At 39.1% G+C, this 19,437-nt stretch overlaps 1 protein-coding gene across 2 annotated transcripts in view; it reads left to right on the forward strand.

The window, feature by feature from the left end:
* Window positions 1-19,437, forward strand: part of LOC126186750 (protein SDA1 homolog) — a 200,755-nt gene that overhangs the window by 60,422 nt on the left and 120,896 nt on the right. For both annotated transcript variants that reach the window (XM_049928238.1, XM_049928237.1), the window contains 2 exons: window positions 18,857-18,955; window positions 19,043-19,225. In XM_049928238.1, coding sequence (XP_049784195.1) covers window positions 18,857-18,955; window positions 19,043-19,225 — 282 coding nt within the window. The remainder of the gene's footprint in view (window positions 1-18,856; window positions 18,956-19,042; window positions 19,226-19,437) is intronic.

Below are 19,437 nucleotides of genomic sequence, written 5' to 3' on the forward strand. Positions count from 1 at the left end.
GGGCAAATTTGGAAGGCTCTACATTCCACACCTGCAGCACCGGCAGAAACTGAGGATGAACCTCAGGAGGAGGCAGCCTTGGGTATTATTCCGTTTTGTGGTAACTTATCCGGAAGAATTGGACGTATTTTACGTAAACACCAAGTGAAAACCATCTTCCGTCCTCCAAGCAAAACCAATAGCCTTCTTGGTAGTGTCAAGGACAACCTTGGTCTACATAATTCAGGGATTTATTAGATACCTTGCCAATGCGGTAGTGTATACATAGGGCAGACCATTCGTACCATTGAGGACCAATGCCGAGAACATCAATGGCACACTAGACTGCAACAGCCCAGTAAGTCGGCAATCGCTGAGCACTGCTTGTCGGGACTCCACAGCATGGATTATGACCAAACCAAAGTCCTTACACAGACTTCCAAATACTGGGACTGTGTCATCAAAGCACCCATAGAGATCAGAGTAAGGGAGCCACAGCTAAATCATGGCAGTAGTTACATCCTTAGCAAGGCGTGGGAACCCGCGATCACCCGGATTAAGAAGAAGAAGAAGGATATTTTCCAGAGTGTACCAACTTCAGGGAAGGAGGGAAGAATAACGAGAGCGGTGCCGGAAGACCCTCCTGAACGAGAAGACCAAGGATGCATTGCCCAGATGGCGGGAGAACGGACGCTGCACCTGGACCGCGCGCGTGCCACGGTCCGCACCGACTCATAGGAAGCGCCTGAGGGAGGAGCGGGAGGGGGATTGTCCTATATATACATGGCGCCGGCCCACCGCTGGTCAGTACATCAGCGCACCTGATGATGGCAACGTTGTCAATTACTGAAATATTGTGTCCTAGCACACTCATACCAGGCTGTTTACCCGAGATTTATTTCGTCAGAAATATTACTGGTGACAGCTAGTTTACCAGTTTGTCTTTAGTCAAGAGACTCCAGTCCAAGAAACTGACATATGTCAGAACAGTATGAAAAAACAAAAGAGAAATGCCAAAAGAATTTGCACTAAATAAAAATGATAGATACCCAAAATCATCTGTCTTTGGGTTTCAAGAAGATTGTACATTGCTGTCATACTGTCCAAAGAGAAATAGGACAGTGTTAGTGCTGTCAAGCATGCATCTTGATGATGCTGTAGACCATTCAACACAAGAATGAAAGAAACATGAAAAGATTACCTTCTGTAACATGTCAGAAGTAGGAGACAATCTTTCAAATCAGCAACATCAGAAAAACAATGTGTCATGTAATATAAGAAGTTGGCCCATGTTACTGTTTTACAATATTTTGAACATTTCAGCTTTAAGTGCTTTATGCATCTGTAAATATCACTACATGTCTTCAAAACTCACTGTAAAGAGGATTGATCTTATAGAAAAAAATCAACTGAGAACTATAAAGCCTCAAATAGATCTATGTTCCTTCATTGAAAGACTTCCATATGAAATTTGAAGACGGGTTAAGTTACTGTTAGGAGCTCATGAAATTGTAAAACTGCCAGAAAGATTAAGTGGATCATGTGGAGGGTGTTGTATGTGGAAGAGCTTGAAATAGAGCAACCCATAGATGTTGTACTGTATGCAACAAGTGGACATGTGTGGATCGTCTGAAATATGTATGCGTAAACTGTTGTCAGGTAATATGTTCCTCATTTCAATTTTGTTTGCACTTTATTGCATGAATTAGTGTTTGTATGTGCTTATTCGTTAGGTCCTTGCTTTGAAATAAACATTTTCATGTTCTTTTGATAAGTATTTGCATTGTTACACATACCTCAATGTGGACATGGGAAACGGATGTGAATTTGTTATATTGAAATTTAAGGTTTTTAAATTCTTGCACAAATGGTTTCAAATGTTAGAATATATTATACGGTAAACTTGTGTTAAATTTATTATAGATTTAATAAAACAATCCTAAAATCATTTATGTACACCATTCAAAGTATCCAAGTAGACCACTTATTTCGTTTATGACAACTGTCATTCGTGTGAGTGACCATGTTGGGAATTATCGTGCAAGTAATGTTGGACTATTTTTTGAAGGTTTTTGGATAAAATATATATTTCTCTCAATTTAAATTCCAGCTATACTTTATCATTGAGACAGATTTTATTGCATTCTATTACATATTAGTAATGCACAACAAGAGAGGACACTCATGATTGATAAAGTCAGCAAGAATGTACGACTACAGAATTCAAACTCATAATAATGTTTCATTACAAGCTTTCTACATGTTCATGACATAATAACGTACAGTGCAGTTTTTGACAACCCAATCAATATCTTGTTCTGGCACTTGCCATTGCCCAAGATGGCACAACAATTTGTGTGACTGTGTCCTCAGAAAAGAAACAGGCTGTATTGCCATGAACTCGTGCACTTACTGTGACATGGAAATATACAATATAGACATAATAAACTACATTAAAAAACAAACTTATATTTCAGGCAAGAAGACATTGGTGTTATAAGGAATATTCTGTAGTACTTAAATACTGGTTGGTTTGATCTTAGGTGATTTATTTTACTGGCACTGTTAGTTGGGTCATAGCAAACAGAGCGAATGAAGTGTGCTGTCTTCCTGTGGGTTAACACAGGCTACTTCGGATATGTGGCATGCCCATGAACTACAAGGTCTACTGTTGTTTGAGATTCAAGCTGGTGTGATTCCATTTTGTCAGATAGTGTATTTTACTTTTGTATCAGCTTATTTTGTGAAACTGCTTACAGTGCTCTATGTGAATGATGAAGATTTGAAAGCTGTGGTGATTAAGTAGTGTTACATATTTAAAAGATAAGAAGGAAAAATGCAAAGTAAAGTTTAAAAAAAATAGACCTCAAAGAAACTAATTAGAATTTTTAAAATGGGTGAATGCATCTCCATAAAAAAGACAGAAATATGACTCCCACTTGTTTCGCAAAGGAACTTTTTATAGAAGCTGACTTGTTCATTGTCAGCAGTAAACAAGTTGAAATTTCAAGACAAAGATGTCCTTAAAATTAGAGCTTTTTCTTATTTATTTCCCATTTTGCTGAAATCTCTATCTAAAATATTGCATAGTCCTCTTGGAAAAGAAAATTGGTTCTAGAGAAGATGGTAAACCAGAAGAAACTGCAGTTTTTGCCTCTGTGTCTTCTGCTGAAGAAAACATTCAGAGTTGAGAACAGAGATTGCCAAAATCAATCTACTGCAGAAGCAGTTCCCAGATGCTAAGTTTTAGATGACTGATCCATATCTCCTAGATCATTCTAAATTCAGTAACAAATAGAAAATTGTAGTTTGGATGATGTTAAAGAAATGTCAATTGAAATACGATAAGGGACTGTTGTATAACAATAAGTATACTGTATTCTGTGTAGTGTATTATTAAAAATTAGGTCATCCAAAGGGTCAGACATTGTCTGATGCCTGAATCGTTACACTTCTATCAGTAATTTGGAAAAGGTATCAAGTACTGATACAATATTAATACCCAAGCTGTTGAAACAATTGGAAACTATTTTGTGAATAACAAGGTGAAAACAGACATCTAGATTTGCTGATTTTTGATGAAGTTAAGCTTTAGCAAGAACTGGAAGTTGATGGTTTCATTAACCCTTGAGCGGGTGTGACTATGTATGAAGTGTGCCATCCACAAATAACATTGTCATGCACCATTTCATTTTTGTTTTACAATTGTGGGCCCGTACCTATTCCTTCATTATTGATTCAGCTAACACAGTGCTAAGTTGTGCTGTCATACATCCAAGTGAGCAGCAGTAACATATAATAAACAAGCTAGGTGAGAAAAAAATTTATGATCTATGCAAGACAATGACATAGATTCTGAGTTAGTGGCACAATTTTCCAATGAGACATTTGTCCACGAGATGAAATAACAATCAAATAAGCAGTTGACTGGGACCTGATGCAACTGCGCTGTTTAATACTTCAACTGCATTCATTAGTGTGGGGTAACACTTGTATGGAGCAACAGGAGATATAATGAAAGTTCATTTTATTATTGTTTAATTATACAGTGATTTAGCCTGTCTAATGTAAGTTTATTTTATCATTGTTTAGTTAAACTAAAATTAAACTGTGATTTTGCTCATACATTTTTACATTGGTAACATTCTTCACATGTGTAGAAAATATAATGCATAACTGCTAGTGTTATAAAAAGCAGCATGCTCACTTGAGGATTAATTTAGTAGAATATCTTAATGATGGTTTTAAGATTAAACTACCAAGTCATGTCCTAGTGGTTTATGTTTGTTCTTCTAGTGCATGATTGGATTCAACTTATTGCTGTATATTTCAAGTCATAATGCAACTCATGGTTCATCATCTTGAAGATCTTGATTCAAATAATTATCCAGCTAGAGCAAGCTGGGAAAAGAATTATTGCTTACACTCCAGGTTGAAGGCAACCGAATAAAAAAAATCTGGCAGCATCTAGGAATTAGTGTGATCTTTTATATGATTTTCATAATAGCTATACTGCTGATTCATGAGAAGTTTTGTGCAGTAATGTATTAATACTTCATGCAAGTTGGCTAAATTACAATGAATTAAAGTTCCCCATCACAGTGGAAATTATCCCATTGCTGTCTGAGAGAGATTGCAGTACTTCTTGGAATCATCCACACATATTATAGTATAAGGTCCTCCGACTGCAGTGCTGGACTGGTGCAAGCTACTGCTACCAGGAGGCCAGTGTGAGTACTTCTGACTTCCTAAATGAATTGTGATGCAGGGTGTATGAGATGTTGAGCTGATAAGAATATATTTTTTGGTATAGAGTTAATGATTAAATTTTGTGAAGGGAAATTCAGGAAAAGGTCACACGGAGAACGTAGCTTGTGCGATATTGGAGCTACATTTGAGCACCGGGTGGCACTGTAGCTCGCAGCTACCTGTGTGAAACCCAGGCAGATTGCTAGTGTTCAGTAAGTTGTTCTGTGCCAAGCAGAGAACTTTCCTCATATCCTCAGATTTTTGTTTCAGTAATAATTTCAAAGATTGTTTTAACAACAAAGGAAATTCCTAGATGGATAATACATAAAATAAACTAAAGGCAACCACTCACTCACAGCAGACTGGTGTGTGATGCCTAGATATGGTGTTCAAAAGTGAAATAATTGTGGGTCAGGATGTGGTCGGCTAGGAGGATTAGGAAAGAGTTGGTAGGTTTGGTATGAGGAGGGTGTTGGGAAGGGTAGTGTTCTACTGCCGCAAGGCTGTGGACGTGGGGGACATTGTGACATCACTTCCACAGTGACCAACAAAGAGTCTGCTGGTAATTGGTGGAGATCCTCAGCCACATAGTCACCACTGTGATTGGATCTTTGTCTGCGGGAAGGATGATAAGGTCTTGATTTGTTTTCAGATTATGGACCGCTGTGTTCCATAGAAGTAATGTTGAACTCACTGGGGAGGAATTGAGGAAAGGAAGGTGTGGCATGGTTAGAAGTCAGGAATTCCTTAAAGGTTACAAGGAAATGACTTGGTGGATGGGGAGGAGGATAACAGTTGGATGGAGGTTAGAACTCTTTTAAACAAAGTCTCCTGTGGGGTTTTGGTTGGCTGTTGTCAGTGGGGGTGTGTGGCAAAGAAATGTTTCCACTGTGGAGAAGAGTAAAGGAAAAGTCCAGCATGATTGAACTTAGGTTTTGGTTTGAAGGTGAGGCCTTTAGAAAGTACTGAGACTTCTGCAAATGTCCGAGTTGCAACAGAAAGGTTGACAACAGTGTTACAGGAAGGGCATTTAGGAGTTTTTGTTTTAGGGAAGGTGGAGGATGTTTTTAAAGGATGAGGAAAGCAAACAAAGTCAGCAAGGCATGGTTGGGGAACTGTGAGGGGTTATGGTGGTGGTGGTAGTGGTGGTGGTGGTAGTGGTGGTGGTGGGGGAGAGGGAGTGTTTGGATCGAGTGGTAGGATCATTGTTGGCTAAAGCTAATCCTATGAGGGCATATGCCAGGAGTAACTAGGGCAACATCCTCAGATGATAATGGGAATGCTATTCTAACTGTTGTCGGGCAAGAGTTTTTATTGCAGAAATAACAATCAGGAAGTTGTGGTCACAGAATACAAGGATTTTGCAAAAGGAATAGAATCTGGCAAGTATAGTTTGAGCTTGGATTGTATGATTATGAAAGAACAGATTGTGAGCATTGGGGACTGACGTAATTAGAAAAGTTGAAGGTTCTTGCAGTAAGATGGCTGACAGCCCGAGATGCAATTTTAATGGTAAGCCCATCAGGCGGGAAACCTTGCGTCAGACAAGAATTCAGTAACAGGATGTGTGATTGGAGATTTGCGTGAGGAAACAAGAATTTTCAGTGTTGACGAGGGTAGAATGAGCAAGGAGTCATGATTGGATGGTCAAAAGACAAAAGGAGTGCCTGAAAAAATTGTTAAAAAAGGTTGAAAACAAGAAGGTGAAAATTAATGGTTGAGATGTTACAATGGATATAAATGGTAGGTACTATGTAGACAGGTATGTGTAATGTTGGAAGGATGCATTAATAAACACACCGCACAACACAATATTAAAGGATCACTTTTTGAACTGGTATAATTGCCTCCCGTTGGGATGTGGAAGTTTGAAATTTGGCCCAGAAGTGACTACAGTCTTCCTCTGTAATGGTGCAAAAGCGTGGCATCCTGCGGCATCACCCTCAGGCTCAGCAATGCTTTAGACAGCAAGATGTTGTGAAGTGCGCAGAAAAGACCAGAGCTCAGAAGTTCATGAAAGGTGTAAGGTGATGTAATGATGTCACATTGGCATTATATTTCACCACATTCCTGCCAAAGTCATTGTGAACATGTCACATGATGAGAAGATTGTCACCCACTATTAGCCACATTTTATCCCTCTTTTTGGCTTCTCTGTGTTGGAGGTCAGAACTGCAAAACCCCATGTTAAAATTATGGGGGTCTTCTTAAGGGTGGCTGAGGAAATATTTCAGACACACTGTTGCTCAGAATCAGCACAAAAACACCTTATAGGGGGGCACAAAGGGCATCAGTGAAACGATCCCTTTCTTTGGGCCATTGGTTCCCATACTTTTTTCAGTGGAAAATGACTGTTGGCAATGTGATGAGCAATGGGATGAAGTTCTTGCTGACATTTGACACTGCTGACACCCATGGATGTTTCATCCTTTTCTAAAGACTTCATGAGCCAGCAACGCTATTGAACGTGATCGTACACCTTTGGAGAGCAGTGCAACCGCAGTTTTTGCTCTGGTGCACTGAATGGAACCACTAGGGACCTTTAAAAATCATTTGATAAAATTTGAATGTCATCCAAAGCAGCAAAGTGTGCTTATACTTTTTCAATCCTTCTGTTTCACATCATCCTGTGGTGTTATCATGGAGGGCTGGGACATTGACACACACATGAATAAAATGGGAAAGGGTCCCCAAAGACCCGTCAGTTCAACAGCACTCTAGGTGCAGACCCGTCCGCCCCTCTCCCACCCTATCGCTACTGGTGTTAAGTTCTTTAAAAACTTACCTGTACAGAAATAAACTGTGACAAGATTCCAGACTCCTGCAGGTAGGCTGTGATGCTGTTCTTGCACTTACTAATTGGCAAGCAGAATTGGAGTGGTGTCAAGGGGTTGCCTGTCTGCAAGTGCCTAGGACTCTGCCACAGCTTGTCTCTGTACAGACATATTTTTAAAGTCTTCAACAAATGTGGGCAGATGGCACCGAGAGTGTCACTAAACTTGTGGGTTGTAGAGAGACTCTGTGCTATTTTATCACACATTTGTCCTTGTTGCACCCCTCCATGATTGCGCCATAGGACGGCCCAGAACAGAAGGGCTGCAAAAGCACAAGCACCCTTTGGTGCATCAGATCAATTTCAGATTTCATCGAATGGTTTTGAACGGTCCCTAGTGATTCTAACTTGCATACCAAAGCAAAAAACGTGGTCGTACTGCACTCCAAAGGAGTGTGATTATGTTCAGTGATATTGCTCCCTCACCATTTGTTAGAGAAGGATTGAATAACCCGGGAGGGTGTCAGCAGTGTCAAAGATCATCAAGAATGCCATGCTGTTGCTCATCACACTGCCAGCTGTCATTCACGACTGTGAAATGTGTGGGAATCAACATCCCAGGGAAAGGGGTGATTTCATTGATGCATTTTATGTCAACTCTAAATCCTTCTTTGTCGATTCTGAGCGGCAGTATGTCTGGAATATTTTCTGTGGCCACCCATAAGAAAACCACTTTATTTCAACACTGGGCATTGCGGTTCTGACCTCCATTGCAGATGTGTCAAAAGATGGGGTTAAATTTATATAAGAGGGTTGTGACAACCGTCCCATCATGCTACACGTCAACGATGATGTTGGGCAGAATTGTATGGAAATTTGCTTCCATTGTGTCACCATTAACCCACCTTATACCTCGCATGAACTGATGAGCTCTGGCCTCCTTCCCCCCCCCCCCCCCCCCCCCCTCCATGTGTCAGTATCTTTTTTTTTTTTTTTTCTTTTTTTTTAAGCATTGCGAGCCCAAAGTTGATGTCACGGTGTGTCTTTCTTTTGCCCCATTACAGTGGGAGATTGTAGGCCAAGGCCAAACGCTGCACAGTGTGCAGACATGCGGAAGTGCTGCACATGTGTGCACGTGTGCGACAGCGACATCTGTTATTAGACATGTGTCCTAAATGAACGGCGGAGGCTCCACTTCCATGTTTATGTGGTAGAAAAAAGAGCGCAACATACCCAGTCTAGTTTACCCGTGGTAATCGTAACCTGAACAGAGAAGTACTGAGAAATGGCAGGTACTGTGAAAAAGCAAAGGACGGGAGATCTATGTTCTCAGTATTTAAAAATGACTAGGAACTGCAATTCTTTTTTGTAGCCATTGGTGAAAACTCAGTGTTTGCTGTGCCGCCGAATAATAGGCGGCCAGCGTAAGTTTTCAATTGAAAGACACTACAATACATGTCACAAAGACGAGTGTAGTGTACTCAACAGTGAAGAACGGCAAGCAAAATTAAATGTCCGTAAGAAAATGGATGAGGCACATCAACTCGATTTTACTGTACGTCAAAGTAACTGACACTTCTTGAACTCTATTAGTTTCTTGTGTTACATTTATGTCTATTTTACTGTACGCTGTGCAATGTACTGTTTTCAATTTTCCAGAATGATAACCACACTAAATCTTCTTAATGTTATTTGAAATCATGAATAAGGTTCATTGGAAGTCGCTAAGTGCTCTCTTTCTCAAATACTACTTCAAAAACATTACGCATATTTACGTGCCGTCAGTCAAGCTGCCTTAATAAAAACCCATGGTTGTTAACTGTAGTACTTGTCTTACTGGGTTAAACTGCTAACATAAAAGTAGATGTCTCAATGAGTAGACTGTGACAGTATTTTAAAGGTTTAATACGTGAAATACCTTCCCATGGTTGGCTTGCAAGCTATGGAAAGAGCGCTAGAATGCGCCGGTACAGAGTATCCCAGCAAGTGGATAAAGCAACATCTGTGCGTAGAAACATGCACTACATGAACGCTGACGGCTGCGGCGTGCACGTTGTGACCCGGAAGTTGCACATGTGCAGGAGCACCGCACGCGTGCAGAATATCTGGCCGGCCCTGTTGTAGGCACTTTTGAGCCAGATTAAAAACTTTGACACCACAATGGGAGACAATTACAGCGTTTCCAAAAATTAATCTGGTAATTGTGTTGCGGAGTGTAGATATGTTCGATTGCAAATTGACATACATGACAGAAAAATATGTGCAATGATAGATTTCGATTGTAAATAAATATACAGGGTTATTATAAATGATTGAAGCGATTTCACAGCTCTACAATAACTTTATTATTTGAGATATTTTCACAATGCTTTGCACACACATACAAACACTCAAAAAGTTTTTTTAGGCATTCACAAATGTTCTATATGTGCCCCCTTAGTGATTCGGCAGACATCAAGCCGATAATCAAGTTCCTCCAACACTCGGTGCAGCATGTCCCCATCAATGAGTTCGAAAGCATCGTTGATGCGAGCTCGCAGTTCTGGCACGTTTCTTGGTAGAGGAGGTTTAAACACTGAATCTTTCACATAACCCCACATAAAGAAATCGCATGGGGTTAAGTCGAGAGAGCATGGAGGCCATGACATGAATTGCTGATCATGATCTCCACCACGACCGATCCATCGGTTTTCCAATCTCCTATTTAAGAAATGCGGAACATCATCATGGAAGTGCGGTGGAGCACCATCCTGTGGTACGTTTAGCTCCATGCTTGCTTTATTCGTGACTTCCGCGAGCTACGCGTGATACTTGCCCGCATGCGTTCAACCGTTTCTTCGCTCACTGCAGGCCGACCCATTGATTTCCCCCTACAGAGGCATCCAGAAGCTTTAAACTGTGCATACCATCACCAAATGGAGTTAGCAGTTGGTGGATCTTTGTTGAACTTTGTCCTGAAGTGTCGTTGCACTGTTATGACTGACTGATGTGAGTGCATTTCAAGCACGACATACGCTTTCTCGGCTCCTGTCGCCATTTTGTCTCACTGCGCTCTTGAGCGCTCTGGTGGCAGAAACCTGAAGTGCGGCTTCAGCCGACCAAAACTTTATGAGTTTTTCTACGTATCTGTAGTGTGTCGTGACCATATGTCAATGAATGGAGTTACAGTGAATTTATGAAATCACTTCAATCATTTGTAATAGCCCTGTACATAATTGGCTAACAGTCAAGTGGGCAATACAAGTTGTTACTGAACAGTGTATTAAAAACAGCATTGGACTGAAATGGTCGAAAAAGGTGGCATTGTCATGAGACCAGAGAGTTGGAATGCTGCACTTATTAGCCTGGTGTGGTATTACAAAAGTAGGCGTTCAGATTATGTAGCAGAGTGTTTGCGGTGTGTATTTTGAAGGCAGGTACTTAGAGAATAAGGAAGTATAGATGTGTGAAGGAATAAAGAGTGGATAAATAAGTAGAGAATGACATTAACAAAGGTAAAATGGAATGGGATGGAACAGAGTCGAATCAGCAATGTGTGACAACACTAGAAACTCCTGGATGGATAATTTGTAAAAGAAAAGAAAGGAACCACTCATCTATTGTATGGCTCATAGAAAACCACAGCTTAAACGGCACCTTACTAGCATTCAAGCTCTTGTTCTTTCTCTGGTAGAAGTACACACGTTCACACACACACACAACTACACAGACACCCGAAAGCACTGCCCATGATGATGGTGAGACCGACTGTTAGTTAGCAGTTGTCGAGGCAGGTAGAGGTGGGGAAGAGGTAAGGAAGGATGTACAAGGTGCGGAGGGGGTAGTCGGATAGTGTGAGACAGGTCTTTCTACAGATAACTCAATAGCTGCACAAGAAGATGAAATAAATTCAAATGGTAGAGCAGATGTGGTTTGATGCAGTTCTCCATTCATGTCAATTGTCAGCTATCCTCTTCATTTGAGCTTACGTGCTGCATCTACCATCACCAGCAATCTGCCTTAGATACTGCTATAAACCTGTTTCTGCAAATCTTTAATTTCCCCAACCATTCAGATATAGTGTGCAGCAAATACTAATATTGTAATGGGTTTGTAATACCTTGCAGTTCTAACGCTTTAGATGACCCAAAGCAATGTGAAGTTGTATTGCAAAATTCACACCTCTCTCACATCAGTTGACTTAGTTGATCTACACAGCCGATCGTCTTCTCTGGATTGCGAGCTCCGTTGATCTCCAGAACCTTCTTCTCTGAAGAATAATGTTGGTTAAAGGAATTTATAAGACTCTCTCTCTACTTTTGAAATAATTTAGTACTCGAAAAATATGTTTAGTTCAGTCTTGGTATATTTCAACTTCCACCAATAACATATTCACCATTTCTCCATTAATATTTGAATGTATACAAGTCAACTGATTCATCTCGCATTAGACTCAATAAAATACAGCTGAAATAAAACTGATTTAACAACCACATAATTTATTAACACGTCTTGCCTCTAGAGAGCCCAATATACGTGAAGTACTTAAAAATCTGTATTCAATTGTTCATTTTTCTTTAACAGTAATCACAGTCGCTAAAACAGCAAAGAATACTACATAATTACTCCTTGTTCTTTCATCATGGCTGCTGTGGCTCTAGTGGAAAACACTTGTCGGCGTCGTTCGACCGCCACGCTTACAGTCTTCTCATAACAAACTTCCAACCTGCACACAGAAACAGGTGGTGCAGTAGATACATTTCCACTCTCCCACTTATATTTAAAATATTGTGTGTTCAACACGATGGAAAGACGAATGGTTCTAGAATTTATGCAGAAATTCTCGAAGCACTACATATTCCTACCTCAGCTCGAACACGCAATATTTTATACGTAATCATCATGTACGTTAATATCCCACATAATAATAATTCACATTTTAACCAGTGTACATTCTATTTCTTTTAATGATCGAGAACAGTCTTTTATTCAATACTTAGCTCTTCTTTTTTCATTCCACTTTGATAATAACAACTTGAGCATTTCACCTAATGTTGGAGACAGTTCTTTTATATCTAGGAATCGTGCAGACAACATTTCTGATTTCTAGTCATAAACTCCAGGTATCGTAGACACTTGATTATTTCATCCTTTATTCTAATTCTTTCTACTAGTTTTTCTTTAGCACATACTAGTTTCATTATTCACAGTAGTTTGTAATCTGGAGGATCTCTGGGCAAATAAAAGTGTTCTTTCTGACACTCATAACACATAATAATGCTAGTGGTATATAGAATCCAAACTTACCAGAATAATTCCTATAAAATGTGTGACTTTTGTCACAATACTGTCCTTTTCCCCTAGGATCAGTACCTATACCTTACATGTCGATTGACCCTCCCTCCCTCCCGAAGTTAGCTTGAGATCTTCCCAGATATGCTGTTTGTATTTCTAATACTCAATAAGTGTGAGTTGCCATTTAAAGTTCTCATCAGGCTCCTTCAGGTTAACTCAATGAACAGTTCAAACAGAAGGAAATTTGTTTCCATTGTGGAGAAGTACTGCTTTCAGACTAATTTGCCAGATGCTATGAATGAGAGCCACTCATTTACAATAACATAATTAAGAGTCTCCATAATGGACATGATGTCATTGCAAAAAGTCATGTCACCTTCTTTGGAAAAATATTCAGAAAAAGAAAACCAGTGTGGCAGTCACAGTAAACTTTCGATTGGAAAGAAGATTCCATCCATTAATTGACAGGCTAAAACCTCAGACTGTTGCTTTGCTTTGACAAATTTACATCACGAGCAATATAGTTGGAATCCCTTTGAGATAAAAAGTGTGGTTTATTTCATCCACAGTGGTCTTCAGATGTTTGCCAGCGTGCATATCTTCTTGACTTATTGGCACATCCTCAGGAGGGACTGCTGTCATCAATACATTACCAAGTCCACGAAGAACACTAGGCCTTCCAATAAGCTGCTGCTTATTAAATTGCCCAGTAAGGTCAATGTTAATTGCTTTCAGTGACCTATACGCAGGAACATACCACCTAAGGCGACAACGATGATAATGGCGACGAGGCATTGCAGAGGTAAGTTAACAAGGAGGACCATGCTGTTAACGTCGCTTGCTTGCAGCGTTCACTTAGTGTTAATGTACCGCTGCAATGCTTCATCTCCGTTATTATCATCGTCGCCTTAGGTGGTATGTTCCCGTGTATAGGTCATTGAAAGCAATTTAATAAGCAGCAGCTTACTGGAGGGCCTAGTGTTTTTCATGGACTTAAAAAGCAGTCCACATGTGATGTATCAGCAGTGTTTAGAGGCAGTACATGGTTGACCTTGACTGTTGTATGGGGCACTCATGCAGACTACGGTGGCCTTGAAGCTTTTCCTGGTGCAAGCATTTTGGCTTGGAAGACTTGAAGTATAGCGGAGAGTGCAGGACTGCTAGCAAAGATTCCCTATGGTACCTTGGTTCCAGACAAGCTGTTCAACATCTCAACTAGAAGAAAGAAACTGCTTAATTCTGATGAATATTTGTTTATTCGGGCCAAAGTAGGCATGCCAATCGTAAGATTAAGATCGTAGGTGACTGTGTGCCTTATAGTAGATAGTAAATCAGGATATTGCATAGTTTTCCTTGTTTTTGATTGTCAGACAAAAGTAACAGTGTATTATGTAAGCCTGTTGCTTCCCTCAGAATCGTAGGAACAGCAGAGGACATGTGAAGTGATCCTTTCAAGCAGCCAGTCATGAGCATGGAAAATGATTAACAGCGTATGTGGGGACCAAATTCCTGTACTGGTCACCAATTTTAGTTCATAGCTCTTCTTTACAAGAGGATGACGTTTCTGTTTTTGCTATTTCAGAGTTAACGTTTCACAGATATAAAAAAAAAAAAAGAATTTTGCTGTATTTCCACAAGTATGATGCATTTATTCTTCTGAATTAATAAAAACCACAAACCTTTGTGAACTTAGAACACCTAGCAGTCACTTCCAGCGGTTGATAGAACTCTCGGTTCTGAGATGCAAGTGGCAACAAATACCTAATTCTTCATATTCAGGCATGACTTTTCGGCAGTGCTGGCAAACCACTTTTATTTCCAGCTGTAGATTTCTGAATTGAGGCTCGTGTGATAATTCGTTATACATATTTTAGTTATTTTTCATCACTTAAATCAGCAGAATATTTAATTTAAGCCACAGAAGAATAATCAATATGCAGCATTTTCAATGATTCTCATAAATTGAGGATAATGTGTTACAAGAAAACTGAGTGCAATAGCCAGCAACTTGTTTAATTTTTTAATTCAGGATCCAGGATTTATGTAGAACACCTTTCACATTATCTGTAATAAATATATTGTTGACATGTATTATCAAAAACTATCTCCAAATCTACGAATGCTATGTTTATTTCCTTGTGTAGTGGAATCTCTTTTATCCACACTATGTCGACACTATAGTTCACCCGGATAATCAGAAGTCTAGATAATCCATGAATACAGAAAAATTAGAATGTCTGGTTAAATGTTATAAACATAAACATTATATTTATTTTCAAGTAACTCACAAATTATACAATATTTCCACATAAATTTTGAGCAGATATACACAATGTGTTTTGCACACTGAAGTAATCAGTAAGTTTCTTTTGAGTGAAATTCATATTTCGATTATATGCAGCATGATCACACAGGTATTTCACCAACATCAGTTCAGCCAAAGTTGTTTCTGCCTGGCATTCCAAATAAATCACTGTTTTGTACAGCTGTGTTGTTGCTTCTGTATATGTCCTAATATCTTCATCAGCTAATCCATCTACATTATCATCATTGTCCGCAGATGAACAAATGGTGATGATTTCTTCACCAGAAATCCTACTGCGCCAATGTGCTTGTCGTTTCACAGCTAGTCATTTATGTCCTTACCACCTATCTCTGAGATACTGAAATTTTACTAATGCTTCAATGAACATTGTCACTGGTATCTTTATTCATTGTGCAAACTACATCAGTGAACTTGTAAATGACTGATCATGGATTATGCTTTTAATTTAACACTGTAAAAATTCCAAGATCAAATTAAGCAGTGATGTTTTTCAACAATTCTTCTTTGTCCATCCCGTACAGTACATCTTTTTGTCCATGGACTACCACCTTCTTATTCTTTGATGTTGTTCTACATTTGCAACAAATGTGGACAATGCAGTACTATACAACTTAATGTTAACCTGTCAACTGGCACAGTTCCAAGGTCCGTGTATTGTGATTTCGATGTATTTAAATTTAATTATGATGATGAGGATGATGATGATCGTCGTCATCATCATCATCATCATCATCATCATCATTGGTTGTTGTCATTATTATTTCCAGAGTATTGAATACTGAGCAGTTAGTGTACTACCAAGATTTAGATTAGTGATATCCCGATAAATGAGGTTTCACTGTATTTTCTTAAGCTTTTACATTCTGTAATGCTGACACAGGGCGTCTCCATGTACTCATTATTTAAACTGCTGCTGTCCAGGCTGTGAGCACGAGTCTCTTTGTGGGAACAATGAGGCTATTGACCAATAATTAGGGTAGGCATTAAAACAAAAAGTGCACTTTCATTCAAATATATTTACATAAGTATTACAATACAAAACTTTTCATTGTGGGATATTTTTTGCATCTCTACAATGTGGACTGTTTCCATCGTTATTTCACTCAAATTGTTAAGAAATGAATCACTGTCATTATTAGAATCATTGTCATTTGTGTTTTCACATAGGCATTCCTCTAAGAGCTCTACAGTTTCGTCCTTAGAAAGGACTGTGCATGAAGAACTAACCATTTCACACGTAGTAATTTGAACATAAGAATTACAACCTTTCTCTCAACACATCTGCTACAGTTCTACTCCGAGTTAACACAGGCCTACATAGATGGCAGTACTATGCAGCACAGTACAGTCAGCTTCAAGAGTGGAGCATGTGAGAGCTGCAAAAAAATCATGTCAAATGAGGCTCGACATCAGAGTAAAAAACTAAATTCACATGTCAAGTGCCATTTGCTGTTGAAGTGTAAATGGTTATCTGTCTTCTGTTATTAGTTACATGCTAAAATTGCTTCTCAAAATCCTCTAGTTCTCCCAAAACTGGTTTGATGTTCTCCTAATCTACTTTCAGTCTTTCCTTCTGTTCTTCAGTAAAGAACTTTGGTGAGTATTTTTGATACATATGATACTAGAATGATTGTGTGTGTGCTTACTTTTTCATCTACCCATTTTTGCTTTCGTTGCAGTGTTATTACATTATTTTCAAAAACTGATGGAATTTCTGTAGTTTCATAAACAACATTCATGAGCTTGTGTAGATTTGTTCCACTATTTAGCTTAATATTTCAAGATAACAAGTGTCTCCTATCATCTTCTTACACTGTGTCATCACTCCTTCTGGACACACTATAAAGCTTTTCCAAGTATTGCTTCCATCTTCTCACCTCTTTTTTTGCTTCCATTAACCGAGTACTTTTTCCATCTGCAATTAAAATTCTCCATGTTCTGAGCTTCCTAAAGTGGTTGTTTAATAATCAGTGTGCAGCATTTGTTCAGTGTCTACAGGATGATTTTTTCCCACTATTTACAGACTAGGGATTGATTGATGAGAGGATACAGAACAAAAAAGGTCTAATGAACTCGTGTCCGCAAATGCTTTATTCAATCATACACTGTTACAGAGGCTGGAGTCTGATATGTGCTATACCATGCAGCCATAGCTACAGTATGTGTTGTAAATGGTTTGCATGTGCCTGAACACACACATGTACGCCGTAGCGTTTCCATCTCACACGTTCAAATTGCCGAGGCTGCATCCGATCAGTGTCAAAGGCAGCATGAATACACTGCTCAAATGTCTCCACATCTGAAATGGGCTGTGCATACACAATACTTTTGAGATGACCCCATAACCAGAAATTGCACAGGTTGAGATCTGGTGAATGAACAGGCCATGCAACTGGACCTTATCGTCCTATCCATCGACCAGGGAAGACACATTTGAGATGCATCCAGATGTTAATGGGAAAGTGAGCTGGATTGCCATCATGTAGCAGCCACATAACCCTTTGAATCATCAATGGCACTTCTTCCAACAGGGGAGGCAAAGTCACCTGCAAGAAACGCCTACAGTTCCAGTGATCTGCAAGGAAGATTGCTCCCAAAATACAGTTGCTAACTATCCCAGTCCACACATTCCAGCTGCACCAATGATGGTAATTCACTGTCACCATATCGTGGGTGTTCTGCATACTATTCCACCTATTACTGTTATCTGTGAATAGGATGGATGACACAAATCCCAGAATCATGGTTCCCTGGTGAAAAAACCAGTAACAAAACTGCTCTCGATGTGGAAAATCTGTCGCTAGTAAGCACTGCACATGCTGTAAGTGATAAGGGTAGTAACAATTGTCATGGAAATGTTCCACATGGTTACCTGGCTTTCCCTGGCCACCTGCCTGGTACTGACACGGCAGTTGCCTTCCACAGTATTAATCACATTTTCCTCCAAGACTGGTGTCCAAACATTTCTGATATGTCCGTCATGATTTCCCACTTTCTTAAATGATCCTGTGTCAGACAAATGGCGAAACACTGTTGGAAACATTGAATGGCATTGTTGTTGTCGCCAGGGATAGATCTTGTGATACAACCTTGCTGCCCATCACCCATTGCCACTTGCCTTTCTATAAGTAAACATCATGTCGGCAAGCTCTCGATTCAAATATGGAACACTGTATCACATCCTCTACAAAGTGAGTCAGCAAGAAAAGTGAATCGGATGCAACATTACCAATAACGATGGCAGGAGAGGGTTGTAGGGCATGATGTATGAGGAACAGTACCACCCTCTATGAGGAACCCATGCATACTGGAACTGTATTCACATGTTACAGTGCATATTAGACCACAGTCTCTGTAACAAAGTATGATTGAATAAATGGTCTCTAGCATGGAAACTATGCATTTGCAGACATAAGTTTGTTAGACCTTTTTTGTTCTGTATCCTCTCATTGATCTATTCCTAGAGTCTGTACACGGTATAAAAAATCTTCCTGTTCAGTACAAGTACATTGCATGGGAAAATAAGTAAATGAACATATAGAAAAAACACATTTCATACTGTTTTAAAATTGCAGAGTCCATTCATTATTGTTTAAGTTTGAGGAGAGAATGGATGTCTTCTATTTAAAATATTCTGTATTGTATGTAATGATTGGATGTGTTTCTATTCATGTGAAAAATTGTGTGTTTGTCGTCTATTTAAATTTCTGATTAATTTTTCTGAATTGCTTATGAATACTGAATCCCTGTTACAGGTTTCACATTGTTATCCTGATGTACTTGCTAAATATCCCCAACAACTGATAGATATCTTACAAACACATCAAACTGTTCTTGACAGTGACTTCCGAATGGTTAGTACAAAGTTATTGTATCTGTTATTTTAATCACTTTGTAAAAATTTCTGAGAGTTTCATTGTTCTGAATCTTTGTTTTTACAGACATTGTGTCGAGCACTTATTTTGCTGCGCAACAAAAATTTGTTAGCACCAACAGACCTGCTTTCTCTCTTCTTCCAGTTGTTACGTTGTCAAGATAAACCATTGAGAAAATTTTTAGAAACACATATAATCACAGACATTAAGAATCAAAATTCCAAGCACAAGAATGCACGGTTGAACACGGTAACTTGATAAAAATATTTCTATATATAATGGACATATCATACATGTAAGTCATTATTCAGTAGATTGAATCAAATTGAAATAATAGCTACTATTTGTATTGTACTTATTGCTAACTGTTCTATCCAAAAATTGTTTCTTATTTATTTTATTCACTTCGTTAATGCTGTGTAATGCCCCTACTTATTGTATAGAATTTGACTATGAAGACT

Source organism: Schistocerca cancellata, chromosome 1, assembly GCF_023864275.1.
Source record: "Schistocerca cancellata isolate TAMUIC-IGC-003103 chromosome 1, iqSchCanc2.1, whole genome shotgun sequence".
NCBI lineage: Eukaryota > Metazoa > Arthropoda > Insecta > Orthoptera > Acrididae > Schistocerca > Schistocerca cancellata.